Here is a 15409-nt window from a genome sequence, read left to right as displayed (position 1 = left end):
GCGTTAGTCAGGCAGTGGGTAAGGGTCTAGCACATAGACAGATTTATGTAAATTAATTATATATCTTGTAAATAAGTGTCTATTTACACCTAAAAAAATATATACTTGTATGGATAATAAAAGAATGAAAAAATGAAAAAATAGAAGTAGAAGAATACACAAATTATATACGTCTAAAAAGTTCAATATTTAAAAAGAAATAAGCGTATAATCATAATAAGGAGGATTTGGATGATAGACTAAATTCTTCTTATTCATGAATCATGATCCTTGCATTGGATTGGACATAGACAAAACTATTTAACCTTGTTGTATCTAGTTTATTTATTTTCTTTGTATGTATCCCCTCAAAAGTGCTCCAATTCGTTTCACTATTGGATGAACTTGTAAATCCATTATTTGCAAATTAGGTACACCATTTCCATAAGGTATCATTTGGTACATGGGACGAGACAGAATGCAGTGGGACGAGACGTTATGTCCCATGTTTGGTGCACCAAAAATCGTGGAACGCGCTGTCCTAGGGAACGAGTTTTGGCTGATTTTTCATTCCACCTCACCCCCTGGAACGACTGGTTCCACATCCGTGGAACACAAAATTATAACATTTTAAGACAAAAATGCCCTTTATCTTTTTCAATATTTACACCATCAACAAACCCTAAAATTCTATCTTCTCTTCTCTGCCGCTGCCTTTTCCCCTAGCCTTCTTCCTCATCCTATCCTCATCCTCTCTCGTAGTAGCTACATCTCCAGGTTCTATCTTGATCTTCTCCCGTAGCCGTTGCATCTTCAGGTTCAATTTCAATTTTCTTCCGTAGCCGCTACATCTCCAGGTTCGATCTTGATCTCTATAGATCTTTAATTTTGCTTGTTTAATTGGGTATTTCTTTTTCGTTTTCTTGATTTTTCCATGGAAATTTTCAATTTTCTGGGAAAATAGGATGATTATGAGAAAATAAGTTAGTTTTCTTGGTTTCTCTGGTTAAACTTGTGCTTGAGAATTGTATTTGATTAGTGGGATGTTTATGTTTTGGTTGTAAATCTACACAGAGTAAATGACCAGAGTAATTGTGAAATCCCGTTTCCGGATTTCACTGTTATAATCTACGTATTTGTATTATTGAGATTTTATTTATTTTTCGAGAATTTATATTAATTTATTTGGAATTAGATTTCAAATAAACTAGTTACGAAGAGTGAAGTTTGGAAAATTATTATTTACTCGTTGACCTTTTGAGGTCACAAGTAACGTTTTCAAATAGGTCTCGAAGCCACGAGTGCATAGGCGAAAACCGTTTGCGAGTCCGAATTATAACAGTATAGTTACGGACGTTTGAAGTTGTGAAACCATAGATTGTGGGAATTATTTAATTTTCCACTAGAGGGTAAAAGGCCCAATTATATAAATGGGGTTAAGGGAACCGGCAAGGGGATTAGAAAAAGAAGGAATGAGGAGAGGAGAGAAAAAGTTCTCCGCCCTCATTTGTCAACCCGTGCACCCACATAAAAAAAAAAAAAAAAAAAAAAAAAAAAAAAAAAGAGGGTTTTCGACCCGACCAATTTCAGGCCAAAATCTTTTATTTTTCAGGCGTTTTGCACCCATTCATCACCTGCAACCTACTCATCTATCTTCCTCCTTCCATCTCCACCAAAAATCAAGGGTTTTTAAGGTCTAATTCAGGTAGAACTCCACCGGAGAACCCGGGAGTTCTCGATGGCGATTCGTCATTTCGGTGAGTATCACCATGCACCATCACCCTTAATCAACTTTCCTTGGACCCAGGAACAAGACCCAACTGGTGGTTAGGGCGTAAGAACACCGATGAAGTCGAATTGAAGAACACCCACCTTAGGGTTCCGGTGGTTCATGGCCAGTTTGGGATGTTTTCAGGCCAAATTGGCCCTAGCCGCAGGTTTAAAGTTTACTCTACTTGTTGAAATCTTCATTCTTGTGAAATTTGAGAATTTTTGGGAAAAGTCAAATTTTCTGATATGTGACATTTGATTTATGAAATGCTTCTTTCGTTACCAAGCATCTAGACCTAGAAGGGAATTCTAGTTGAAATAACATCCTTGTTAATTTTGTGCTTATTTGAGTGTGTTTGGTTGGGGTTTAAGAGTTTAGATTGTTTACGAGTATTTATATTCAAATCAATGGTAAACGAACCAATTTCTCTTATATATATATATATATATATATATATATATATATATATATATTTGCCGCTTATACATGTCAAAAAGGGGTAGTGGCAAGAGTGAAGCGATAGTGTTTTGAAAACCATTAACTTTAGGTTGGTTTATTAAAGGATAGAGAAAGAAGGTTACGAAGCATAGGCATAGAACCTTACGATGTTGATTGCATAGTTGAGAAATAATATGCATGTTTACTAGTATGAAAATGTGAGTTGGTTTTAGAATGTGATTTCTATTGAAATGTGAATTTTATATACTTAGCCATAAACCTATGGTAATTAACTATGATTTGGCTTGTGTTTTAATGATGTTTGTGATATATATATATATATATATATATGTTTGATTATCTTTTTAATAATGTGAACGATAATTATGATGAATGTTATGACGATTATGGTAGTTAATTATTGTTTGATAATTATTTGGATATGATTACCAACTGTATATCTATTTGAACTTGGCATTCTACCTAGCATGAGATGGAGATGGAAGGCAAGAGATGAGTTAGTTACCTTATTAGATTTTTAGTGGACATAGTAATTGAGGGAATTCCTTGTGTTGTGCTCCATCTGACTTGATGTTGGTTGATATGTGGAATCGATAACATGTATGCATATAATTATGTGTAATGTGTGATGATGAGATTGCACCACGTAGTTGTGGTACATGGATGGTCCTGCTTGGTATATTCGTGATGGGGGGACCATATGTATTCAGAGGTGATCATGCTTGGTATACCCGCGATGGGTGATCACTGCCTGCACGATGAGTTTATGCCTATGGTCCTGCTTGGTATATCCGTGATGGGGGACCATACGCATTCTAGAGGTGATGAGGATTAGTTGTACATGGTACATTTTTAGGCGATCATATTTGGTTTGGTTTCGTTGAGTGGTTCGGAACCCAAGGTTGTTGAATTTCGTGGAGTGGCCTAAAATCCCATTGTTTGGAGAAGTGGGCTTGGCCTAATTGTGTCACTCTAGCCTTAGTTATATATATATATATATATATATATATATATATATATATATATATATATTTGTGTCAATGGTTTTGAGAGTCTTGTGAATTGAGTTAGAAAAGATGTTGGACGTCTAAGTGACTCATTCGGGATTTTCTATGATTCGATTATGATTTCATAAGGTATGAATTTAGAAGATATGAGAATGATTGTTTTACTTTGATCTCATTATTTAATTAATTAATGTGGCTAGAGGAGGTTTTGTGTTAGTCGGCTCTTAAATATGATGTGTGTTGTGAATTGCGATATCATGATGAGACTTAATGATTTTTATGTTGGCTGGGAGAAAAATCATGTTTTCATGGGGATTGATTATGTAGCCTGAGTGCAGGAACTACATGTTGTCATGTTATAATAAATGATTGAGGAATGCTATGTTTTTCTACTTGAATTTAGTGGAATAACGTCTGATTTTGTGTAAGTGAACTACGAATGGCTTGATCCCTATTGAGGGTATGTAGGCAGTCTAACGAGGAGGTTAGATGCAGCCATAAGGTAAACGAAAAATTTCTTTGCAATTTGATTCTCGAATTGTAATTTGCCATATTTCTGAGACGGGGTATGTGAGATATACGAGTATTTGAGTGACGTCACGTGTCGATCCTAGACGTATGTCGGGATCGGGGCGTGACAGTAATGGTATGTTTGTGGTTTGGTTTCTCTGGTTTAACTTCTGCCTTTCCTGAGGTGGCAATGAAAAGATTTGAGTTTAGCTTTGATTCTGCTTTCTCATCTTAAGTTAAGCCACCTCTATCCAAAAGCTAGCTTTTTTTTCATCTCTATATTAATTATTCTCCCATCTCTACACCCTTCAGCAATCTAGTGCCAGTCCTAAGATTAATCTCAACCCTTCGTAGGGCTACCCTTTTATTAAGAATTTGTGCAGGGGCGACTTGGTGGTTAGGCAAGCTAGTTACTCACTTCATGGCATGATGGTTGAGCGGGTACAGCCATGCATGCCTTTATTCTGTAAATTGGTGTAACAAATGCTAGCCTTTTTTCAAATAGTGTTTATGCTTTATTTGGTTTGGGAAATTTGGGGACTTGGTTTTAAGGATTTTTATTAAATTTTGGTTCGATGAACTTTAAATGTGTAAGTAGTTACGTTCGAATGGGAATAGAGAAAATAAATTAGTTTTCTTGGTTTCACTGGTCTAACTTGTGCTTGGGAATTGTATTTGATAAGTGGTCTGTTTGTGTTGGATTTGATCCATCTTTTATTGTACGAGTTTATTGAAGTTGATTACAAGATGAAGTGTTACAAGAATAAATAAAATACACATTGTTTTTCAGTTTCGAAACATTTGCAAATCGCCAAATTCCATAAAAATATAAACATGATCCTAAATTTGGAATTCTTAGATTAGTTTTTGTGTTTTATTTTGCGTCTGGTTTAACACATGAGCTTTTATGTGATGATTTTAACAAGTTGTTTACCTTGTTTACTTACCAATATGCTGGGATTCCAAAGAAACTTGAACCAACCATTGGAATTTATGTTGATCATCGTAGGAAGAATCGTTCTCTCGAGGGTCTTCAAGCTACAGGCTGATGATTCTCTTGCAAAGGAAATTGCCAATGCCACCCAGCTCCAAGGCCCCTACCTTCCAATTGCACGTGAGAAGCCCACAGTTGAGCTTGTGAAGGTTACCAATGAGTTGAAATCATTCAAGGCATACGACAAACTTCGTGTGGAGAAGATGAACACACGCCATATTGGTGCTAGGCTCAAGAAGGCAGCAAAGGCAGAAAAGGAAGAGAAGAAATAGAGAGCTTGATGTGCACTTGGTGTCGGGTTTCATTTTGGAAGGATTTTTGTTTTAGATTTTCATCTGCTAACTGCGGGATTTGTTTCTTGTACCCATCAATTTTAGAGTTTGTAAACTTAAGCAATCCAAGTTAAAGAGATGCTTTCATTGCTGTTTATTTCTGATACCATATTGGGGTTTTGTTATTTGTGCTTGCATTTGATTTCGAATGATGTGGATTAAAAGCATTTGGATCCAAGTCCCCTTGAATTGTTTATTCACATCAAGATCAAATGGTTCAACATTCTTAGTAACCTTCAAGCAATTATCCATGATCTTGAGGTCAGCAAGATGGAATTCATGGCATAACATATCTTCAATCATGTGCTAGTGTAAAAAATATATCATAGATAAGCATATATGTGTTCAAATATGAACAAGTTAAAATAAATAAATAAAGAACAAAAAAAAAAAAAAAATGTACCGTCCCGTCCCAAGCATAAACATTATACCAAACAACAGATGAAACAAGGATACGTTAGTCATTTAATCTTTTGGTTCCATTCCATCATGGGCTTACCAAACACAAAACGAAACAATTGTCCCGTTCCATCTTGCGCGTATCAAACATAACACGGAACCTCCATTCCGTCCTGTCTTGTCCCATCCCATCTTATCCCGTCTGCGTACCAAATGGTACCTAAGTATACCACCATGAAACCAAAAAAGAAAAAAGTACACACTTAATAAAAATATATATAACAAAAACCGCATAGGTGCCGCCTAGCTCCAGACCGATTTTTCTAAACGATTTGCTCAAAATCGGGGCGGGCCTTCACCACTTAGACCAATTTTTAGAACATTGGTTATTAGAAGGGTTATTTGCCTAATTCTGACGAAGATTTCGTTGTTCTTACCGTTGTAATCGGGAGCAAAACCATATTTAGGCATACATCTTTTGTTTCCATTGATTGTATGATCACTTAATCGCTGTATAATATTAATCGAAATCAAGCCAACTATACCTCTTCTTGGCTTTACAGTACAAAGTAACTCCAAGAGCGGTGAGTGCATAGCCGACCATCCTCATGGACGACACTGGATTTTTAAATACCAAAATTGAAACCACCACAGCAACTGCCCCTTTTGCATTCCCCAGCACCTGTTTTTTTTTTTTTTTTTTTTTTTTTTTTTTTAAATAAATATAAATACCAATTATACAGTTAAACTTTGAAAGTTAAAACCCTAAATTGTCATAAGTAGGAGAAATTCTTCTGTATGGACTGTTGTATACAGTAACGCACACACAAGGGGTGTGACCTACCTTAGGGTCGTCTCTAAGATTTTGGAGGCCCTGTACGAAATTTATGAAAGGGTCCCTTCTTAAGATAATTTTAAAAAAGGTAGGACAATGTATTGATGTTAGAAAAAAATCACTTAAAAATTTCATTAATAATAAGTAAAAAGAGCTATAAATATAACGTTCACTAAATAATCAAAAGCAGTTCAATCTTAAACAATCAAACAACGAAAGAAAAAAACTTCAAAATTTCTAACTTCAAAGTTTCACTTGAATATATAACATTATTATATAATAAAATTGAAAAAAGAATACCATTTTTAAGGTGTTAGAAAAAAAACTTCAAAATTTCTAACTTCAAAGTTAATAATAAGTTAAAAGAGCAACAAATATAATGTCACATCCCGGCCCGGGGTGAATCACTTCCCGGGCCCACTCTACTACCGTAGCACGATATTGTCCGCTTTGGGCTTACCATTCCCTCACGGTTTTGTTTTTGGGAACTCACGACCGTAGCACGATATTGTCCGCTTTGGGCTTACCATTCCCTCACGGTTTTGTTTTTGGGAACTCACGAGCAACTTCCCAGTGGGTCACCCATCATGGGATTGCTCTAGCCCCCTTCTCGCTTAACTTCGGAGTTCCTACGGAACCCGAAGCCAGTGAGCTCCCAAAAGGCCTCGTGCTAGGTAAGGATGGGAATATACATATAAGGATCACTCCCCTGGGCGATGTGGGATGTTACATATAACGTTCACTAAATAATTAAAAGCAGTTCAATCTTAAACAATCAAACAAGGAAAGAAAAAAAACTTCAAAATTTCTAACTTCAAAGTTTCACTTGAATATATAACATTATTATATAATAAAATAAAAAAAAGAATACCATTTTTAAGGTGTTAGAAAGGAAAAAAATACGCTTATAAGGAGTGCACAATGAAATTTTAAAGTGTTAACAAAAACAATTTTTAAATATAGAACATTATTACATAACAAAAGCAATTTTTAAATATAGAATATAGAACATTATTACATAACAAAAGAAATTTTTAAATATAGAACATTATTACATATAAATATTAGATTAGATGACAAAAATTTTGGGGGCCCCTTCAAATTCGGGGCCTTGTGCGACTGCACCTTACCACAGTCCGTACAGAAGAATTTTCCGAGAAGTAGATAACTGAAATATGTTTTTTTTTTTTTTTGTTTTTTTTTTTTCACCTGAACGGTCAAAGCGCTTGTATGCTTGGTGATCAAGAAATTGGTCAAGTTCACAAAATATGCGAGAGAAGAATCGAAGATGAGGTACCAAATGAGTCGGATATCTTTCCGAGCAAGTTCCATTGTGATTTCGATCACGTTTTTCTCCATCAACAGGGTTTGCAGGAAGTAACAATGTCACTGCTATCGGTGCCAGGTACAACAGCAGGTTCATCGAGTCGAGTTTTTCCCTGGAAATCAATTGTAAATTGGTAAAACGTATCATAGAAAATTCTTTGTATGAGTTCTTTGTGGGTCGAAGCCCAACAGGAGACGGCTCATAGAATTAGGGTTTTACATATATAAACGTACAGAGCAAGCAAAGCCACAACCATCTCTCGCACATTTCCATTCCAATTTTTTGTTTATTTAAAGTATTGAATTTGAATTAAATTTTTCTGTTCTTATTACATTGAAAATTCGTCAGGGTTTTTTCTTCTAAAAATATGACTTTAACCCTTGAAATTTAATTTTCTTTACATAAAACCTGTCATAAGTTTTTTACTCAAATAAAACTCATTAACTAGATTCTACATCAGCAAATTCATTAATTATATTTGACTTTACACATTTAAAAATTTTTGATGCCCAAAACACCCCTATTTGAATGTTTTATGTACACAATTAGTTCCATACAGATTGTAAGGGAGAATTAATGGTTTTACGAAAATAAAAAAACAATAAATTTATTGCCTAATATATAATAGCAACAAAACATGCCTAATATATGTAATAATACATGCTTAGTTAAGTCAACAAATTATATTTTACATATAAATGTAGGTAAATGATTTCACACACATATATATAACAAAAAAAAAAAAAAACATGGCTGGTATACGTAAAAATTCACGCAAAATAATTTACCTACAGAAAATGTTATTTAATTCAGTGCACCTACTATTCGAATTTTAAAATGTTAGATTGCTTAAAAAAAATCAAAATAATTTCGCCACTATATGTAAAATACATGCAAAATAATTTACCTACATAATAAAGCAAACCCAATGTATACAAAATAATGTACCTAAATAAAAAAAATATATTATTATTTTATTCAATATTATTTTACCCATTATTTTGTACATATAATAATAAAATGTGCCCAATATATATGATGATGCATACAAGATAAAATACCTACAAAATATATGTTATTTGCTCATCATAAATTTACATATAGGTAGATTAATTAGTATAATATGTTTGATCATATATGTAGTACTGTGCATACATACATATATTTGAACGCATAGTAGTACTATATATATATATATATATATATATATATATTGAGCTTATGGTAGTACTGTATACATTTGAACGTATATATGTATATATATGTGTGTGTTAGGGGTAATAATATGCAATAAATTATTTGTTCATTGTAATTAAGGTGAGCAATAATATTTATTAATTTATTTTGAATATTGTGGTACAAGTTGTAAATATTTTGTATTAATATGTCAATTACTTTCCTACATGGCAATCACTTTTAAATTTGGGTTTTATTTGGATGCTTATAATTAGGTGGGTTTTTATATAGGAAATAAGAGTTGCAAGGGTTTATATCTAAAGAACCCTTTTTTTTTTCCAGAACAAGTGAAATGTCGTTCGGCTTCCCTGAATTATTATCCTAGTTGAAATTGACCACATGAACTATTTTTTTCGTAAATTAACCCCTTAAACTATTTGAAATTAGTCAATTAACCTCTCACCGCCACATTAGATAGAATTTCATCCATTGTACCATCAAATACTGGTATGTTACCATCTTGTGATTCACTTTTGAGTGTAAAGTCGTGTTAGTGTTGATGGAAAAGTTGATGAAATTTCATCGAATCTGACGATGAGGGGTTGATTGACTAATTTAAATAGGTCAATGTGTTAATTTATCAAAACAAATAGTTCATGGGTCAATTTCAATTGAAGTAATAGTTCAAGAGGTCAAATGACAATTTACTCTTTTGAGAAATTAGTTGAAATGACGATTTTACAAATTTTAACTATTGGACTAATCAAAATCAAATAACGACGCTATGTTGGTCACATATTAACAACTTTATCAATTAAAGTGTTATGACACTTGCTAGTGAAAAGCCAAAAAACAAAGGGGTGTGTGGATACACAGCCTTTTAATTTGCGGACATTGGATCGACTGAAGTAAAGAAATCAAAGGACATAAATTAACAAGAAGTGTGTGAGAAGTAAAAAGGAGGGTATGGATAGCACACCCCAAAACAAATGAGATAGCACAAAAAGGAAGAAAATGAAATGCTACCCTTCGGAGGAAAGCAAAATTTCCTGAAGCACTGATTTGAATGCCCTTGCACCAGTAGCTGTTATACACATAATAAACCCAAAAATATGGAAGCTTGGTTCACCCTGCAACCAAATAACAGTTTATATGATGTTGAAGATAACAACATGGCAGTCAGTATTTAAATCTTCATACAAAATCTCATTTTATTTTCATCTGATTTTGTAATATTTCGTACATGTCGAAGAATGCAACATAGATAATGTATTATATTATGTGGTCGTACTTATTTCATTATTCTAATTAATAATATGACAACATAACATTTTTTGCTCAATTGTCCAAAATAAAGACATTTTCATCAATTTATCAAAAATAAAATAAAATAAAAGTGATGATGAAAATAAGAGTAAATTGTAAAATTGGCCAATATATAAAACAATCACAAATCTCTTTTGCTGAAATAAGAAAATCAACACGACCGTGACAAAGCATAACATGTGTAACAAAATGATCGAAGGTGTTGAATTGAAGGTCGTCGATTTTGTTAATCTTAAGCGGTATATATGCATGGACATTTGAAACTCTCGTATCAAAATTTGTGTTGATCATGTTTGTCGTGTTCATTTTCCAAAATTAGCAAAAAGGACTTGTAATTTATTTAACCAATAATTCTCATATAAATTTGGATTACCCCACTAGCAATGATGACTCCTGCAACAACAGGAATGAGGGCGGTGTAAGTAAGCAAAGCCTCCCTCTTCTTCATGATCGATAATGTGAAAACGGCGGTAAAGAAGGTGGTGGTGGCGCCGACGGATTCATTAAACGACACAGGGAGGTACTTCAACGACACATTCCCGCAAACGACGCAGAAGCAGAAAACGACACTGAGCCCGGAGATCTTGGCGAGCTGAACCTTGGACGTCACCCTCTGCAGTGGGACCACCTCCATCAGAACTATGACGGCGTAGCTGAGCACAGTGCACGCCGCCATGTGGCAGAGGGTGAGGAAAATTGGAAACTAAAAGCCGTAATTCGTAAGCAAGTACTTGTTGAGAAGAAGGACGCCGATGTTGGAGCCGTACCATGCAGCGACCATCCCGACCGTCGTCCATGGGATGGTTGATGGTTGTTTTTCTGTCATCGGACGGTTGATGTTGCGACGTGTTAATCATGTAGATTGATGCTTTTTATGTTTTTTCAGGTGAGTGTTAGCTTGAACTGTTGAAATATGGTGGGAGACTGAATACGCACCGTTTTTCACAACATTTTGGCTTGTACTTTGTGGGGAGGAACTTGCACTCTTTAAGCAAGCAGAGAGGATGTTAACATTGTAATTAACTTCTAATTATTATTAAGAATTTAAGACGTGGATTACTGGCCTCGGATATTTCTTAAAGACAACGTTAAGCTGGAAACTTTGGTTTGGTTTTCCGATTAGGACTTGTTTTTCATTTGGTGTTTAGTGTTAGGGCAAATGGATGGTACTTGATTAGTGAGCGTGCACCAATTTGCTGTATTTGGCTACAATGCCAGTAATTTGAAATTGTTTTTTCCAGCCAAAAGTGAGAGAATGAAGTATACAAAAGCACAACAAGCTATCGACACAATTACCAGATTCATCCCTTTACTGCATACCAAACTAAGGGTAAGGCTGCTACAGTAGATGCTCCCCACCGATCCCTACGAGGAGCCTTATTGGCTTGGGTTGGTTGTAGTCAGAAACTGTAGAATGGTAATGTCTCCATTGAATAGTACAGAATAATAAATATCTAAGAGTGCACTTCACACTACCTTTGTGTATTGTTGCACTCTGCATGTGGAATGCATAATGTAGTGGTACACAAATAAAATTTGTGAGGGTGCAAATCGCACTAGATAATCCAACACAAGGCTTATTTGAGGAATTCCGACGGTCAAGATTCATTATTCTTACCATTGTAATTAGAAAAGAATTATTCACACATACATCTTTTGCTTCCCTCAGAAAATTGCACTTTGCTATACCCAACTCGACTCCTAGAAAAAAAAAATGCAAACTCTGTCCCAAAATCAGTGAAAATCAATGGTTTTTCACACCACCTGTATATTGCTGCTGATGAACTACAACCGAGCTATTTTGTTTTTCTTGGAAAATGTCCATTGTAATTACAATGGTGCTTCTGTTTCAAACGTTGAAAGAAATTCTATGTTTCTAAATTCGAATCACCCCACACGCATTAGGGGGTAGACAAAAATAAAATAAAAATGGGCAAAAATGGGGGCATTGGCCCTAAACATTTGCCCTAGAGATGGATTGAAGTATACCTCTTCTTGGCTTCACTGTACAAAATAACTCCAAGGACAGTGAGTGCATAACCCACCATCCCTATGAATGACACTGGATTTTTAAATATCAAAATTGAAACCACCACAGCAACTGCCCCTTTTGCATTCCCTAGCACCTGTTTTTAAAAACGACCAATTATAAAGTTATAAGCTTAAAACCCTAGGTGTCAAAATGAGGGGAATATCTTACATGCAACTGAGATGTTAAAATGACAGTATCCTAAATCAATAATGTGTTACCAAGTGAGCAAGTTAAGGCACACAACATCACATGATAATGGAATACCATCACTTTGACAATTCTATTTGCGTGTAAGTTTTTCTCGTCTTGTGCAGAAGGAGAGGTACTAAGAAATTATTACCTGAAGGGTCAAAGCACTTGTATGCTTGGTGACCAAGAAATTGGTCAAGTTGACGAAATACGCCAAGGAAGAATTGAAAAGGAGGTACCAAATAAGTTTGATATCTTTCCGAGCAAGTTCGATTGTGATTCCGACCACATTTTGCTCCATCAACAGGGTTGCAGGAAGCAAGAACGCCACTGCTATTGGCGCCATGTACAACAGCAGGTTCATAGAGTTCAGTTTTTCACTGGAAAAACAAATAGTTTGAATCTCAAGTCTTCTTATATACCATGCAAATTTGACAGAGAAAAAAATGAATGGAAGAAATAGTTACCCGTCAGAGGAAAGCAAAATTTCTTGAAGCACCGATTTGAATGCCCTTGCAGCTGTAGCTGTAATACACATAACAAACCCGAAAAGATGGAAGCTTGGTTCTCCCTGCAACCAATAACAGTTTGTGTGAAACAGATGATAACTCTTCAAACAAAATCCAATTGTGGTAGCCTGTTAGGAATTATAATATTTCCTATAGAAACCACTTAGGCTCATAAATGCTTCTACTAGATTAGAAACGTGTCAAAAAATGTAAACTAAGACATTCCTGAAAGCATGTGCTTATTTTAGAAATACTGTCGCATATGTTTTTCCAATTCATAAGCATTTTTAACTTTTCTCTAGTTAAACGGTAACACTAGTTTTCTCGATGATCTTAAATCACTTATAATTTTATTCTAAAATCAGTTCCAAACATTGCCTTAAGAATAGAACACAAATAGTCTCCTAACTACACAAAAGAAGAAGAAAAAAAGGGCGCATTCTCAATTTTTCATCATATGTAATGATATGATATTTTATAAGCAACCTAACATTACGTAATTATACTGTCAAATAGTCTAACATGTTATATTGTTGAATTATAAGATTTCTATTCGCATATCATATTAACAGTTGAACAACCTAACATATTTGTTAGAAAGTCTAACAAAACGACATTTTTCATCAAATTATCAGAAAAGAACATAGATGAAAAAAAGGAGGAAAAAAAAATTAGATTACCCCACTAGCAACGATGACACCTGCAACAACAGGAATGAGTGCGGCATAAGTAAGCGTCGCCTCCCTTTTCTTGATGATCAAAAACGAGAAAACGGCGGTAAAAAAGGGGGTGGTGGCGCCGACGGCCTGATTAAACGACACGGGAAGGTACTTGAGCGACACGTTACCGCAAACGACGGAGAAGCAGAAAACGACACTGAGCCCGGAGATCTTGGCGAACTGAACCTTTGACTTCACGCTCTGCAGTGGGGCCACCTTCATCACAGCTATGGCGACGTAGCTGAGCACCGAACAAGCCGTCATGTGGCAGAGCGTCAGAAAAATCGGAAACCGGAAGCCGTAGTTCGTGAGCAGGTACTTGTTCAGAAGCAGGACACCGATGTTGGAGCCGTACCAGGCGGCGACCATCCCGACCGTCGTCCATTGGATCGCCGCCGACATCGGTTTTTGCGTGCTACGTTTTTCGTAATCGAATCGGATCGAATTGAATATAATTGAAAGACGCGAAGGGATGTAATGCGAGTGCTTCGGGACTCGTACGTTGTCGTAACGGTAAACGGGTCATGCCGGTTTCATGGTTTGTCGGGGCCCACAATTGGTGGGACCGTTTGCTGTTGGTGTTTTTTCTGTTTCTTTCAATCGGACGGTCGGTGTTAATCACATTGTAATTAACTCGTGATTGTGATTAAAGATGTCGACTGGCCGCCTCGGATATTCCGTAAAGAAAACGTTGAGCCGGCAACTTTTGATTTGGTTTTCGATTCGGAATTGTGTCGTTTGGTGGTTACTGTTAGGCAAGGCGTCGTTAGTTAGTTTATCTTCACCAATTTGCTCCAAACTTTGTGCTATATTTGGCTAAAATGCATATAACAAAAAAGGGAAATTTGAAACTGTAAAATTGTAATTTCTCCATTGACTAAGACATTAGATATCGCGGAGTAGTATTCCCGCTGCTTCAATGTACTGCTAACTCTGTGCAGAGTATAACAATACAAGGAAGCCTTGAGGGAACGTCAATGGCATTGGCGCTCCCTTTATACATAATCTAAAGTGGTGAAAGTGTGCCTTCCGGCAGCATGTCCAACAGCCTGTGGTAATACAAAGGGAGTTTTAACGAAAAACCCACGATACTGTTCACTTTAACGAAAAACCACATTTTTACACTAAAAAGTCAATCCTAGTACTATTCACTTTACCCTTTATTTTGTCCTTATCATTAAAACTCAAAGTTTTCAAACTCTTTTTATTAGTTTTCCTTAATACAAAAACACTAGAAGAACATGTGAAATGGCGAATGAACCGAATAAACTCTTTAAGGCACCAAAATGGCTAATCCTGTAGACACCGAAAGATGCACTTTCTGGGATCGTCCATTTAATAGTTGCGTAGCTCCGAGGGCTAAGTTTTTTAGGCCGTGATGACTTAAACTTCAAGCAAAAATCATCGTCATCATAGGCCGGAACCCATGTCTTTATGTCCTTCGGCATAATCTCAGCCAATGCAAATATGCCTTCTGTCAGGAGGTCATTCCTTGGGTAAGCAGACCAAAAGGTGACTGGAACCGTGTTGCCTCTATTGAAGGTGGAATTTAAAGGTACTTCAGTTTTGATCGAACCTTGTAAGAATTGAATTTTACAGCTTAATTTTCATTGTATTGCATAACTGAAATATATATACAAGATACAATCTTTGTTCTATAAGGAAACAATAAACAATAAAGGACACACACATATATCCTTCCTAATAAAGGATTCCTAATAGTTACAACATAGTTACATACCCTTTAATTACTACTCACGGCAACACTCCCTCTCAAGTTGGAGCGTAGATATCACACATGCCCAACTTGACAACTGAATCACCAAAAGATCTACTACACACAGC

The 15409-nt window shown here is 35.7% G+C and overlaps 2 protein-coding genes and 1 pseudogene across 2 annotated transcripts; 1 reads left to right on the top strand and 2 right to left on the bottom strand.

The window, feature by feature from the left end:
- The first annotated feature begins 4677 nt into the window (after positions 1 to 4677).
- Positions 4678 to 4992, top strand: LOC137722068 (large ribosomal subunit protein eL13z-like). Its single transcript, XM_068461057.1, has one exon. The coding sequence runs from the start codon at positions 4678 to 4680 to the stop codon at positions 4990 to 4992; it is 315 nt and encodes a 104-aa protein (XP_068317158.1).
- A 979-nt stretch (positions 4993 to 5971) lies between these two features.
- LOC137722067 (probable sugar phosphate/phosphate translocator At3g11320) lies at positions 5972 to 10896 on the bottom strand (annotated as a pseudogene).
- Positions 10897 to 12016: 1120 nt separating this feature from the next.
- LOC137723709 (probable sugar phosphate/phosphate translocator At3g11320) lies at positions 12017 to 13966 on the bottom strand. The gene is made up of 4 exons (XM_068462903.1): positions 13526 to 13966; positions 12804 to 12907; positions 12488 to 12716; positions 12017 to 12241 (listed from the first exon to the last, which is right to left on the bottom strand). Exons 1-4 carry the CDS (start codon positions 13964 to 13966, stop codon positions 12083 to 12085), a joined length of 933 nt encoding a protein of 310 aa, XP_068319004.1. The 3' UTR covers positions 12017 to 12082.
- Between the last annotated feature and the right edge of the window lie 1443 nt (positions 13967 to 15409).

This window comes from Pyrus communis, chromosome 17, assembly GCF_963583255.1.
Source record: "Pyrus communis chromosome 17, drPyrComm1.1, whole genome shotgun sequence".
Classification (NCBI taxonomy): Eukaryota; Viridiplantae; Streptophyta; class Magnoliopsida; order Rosales; family Rosaceae; genus Pyrus; species Pyrus communis.
This window is presented reverse-complemented; position numbering and strand designations above follow the sequence as displayed.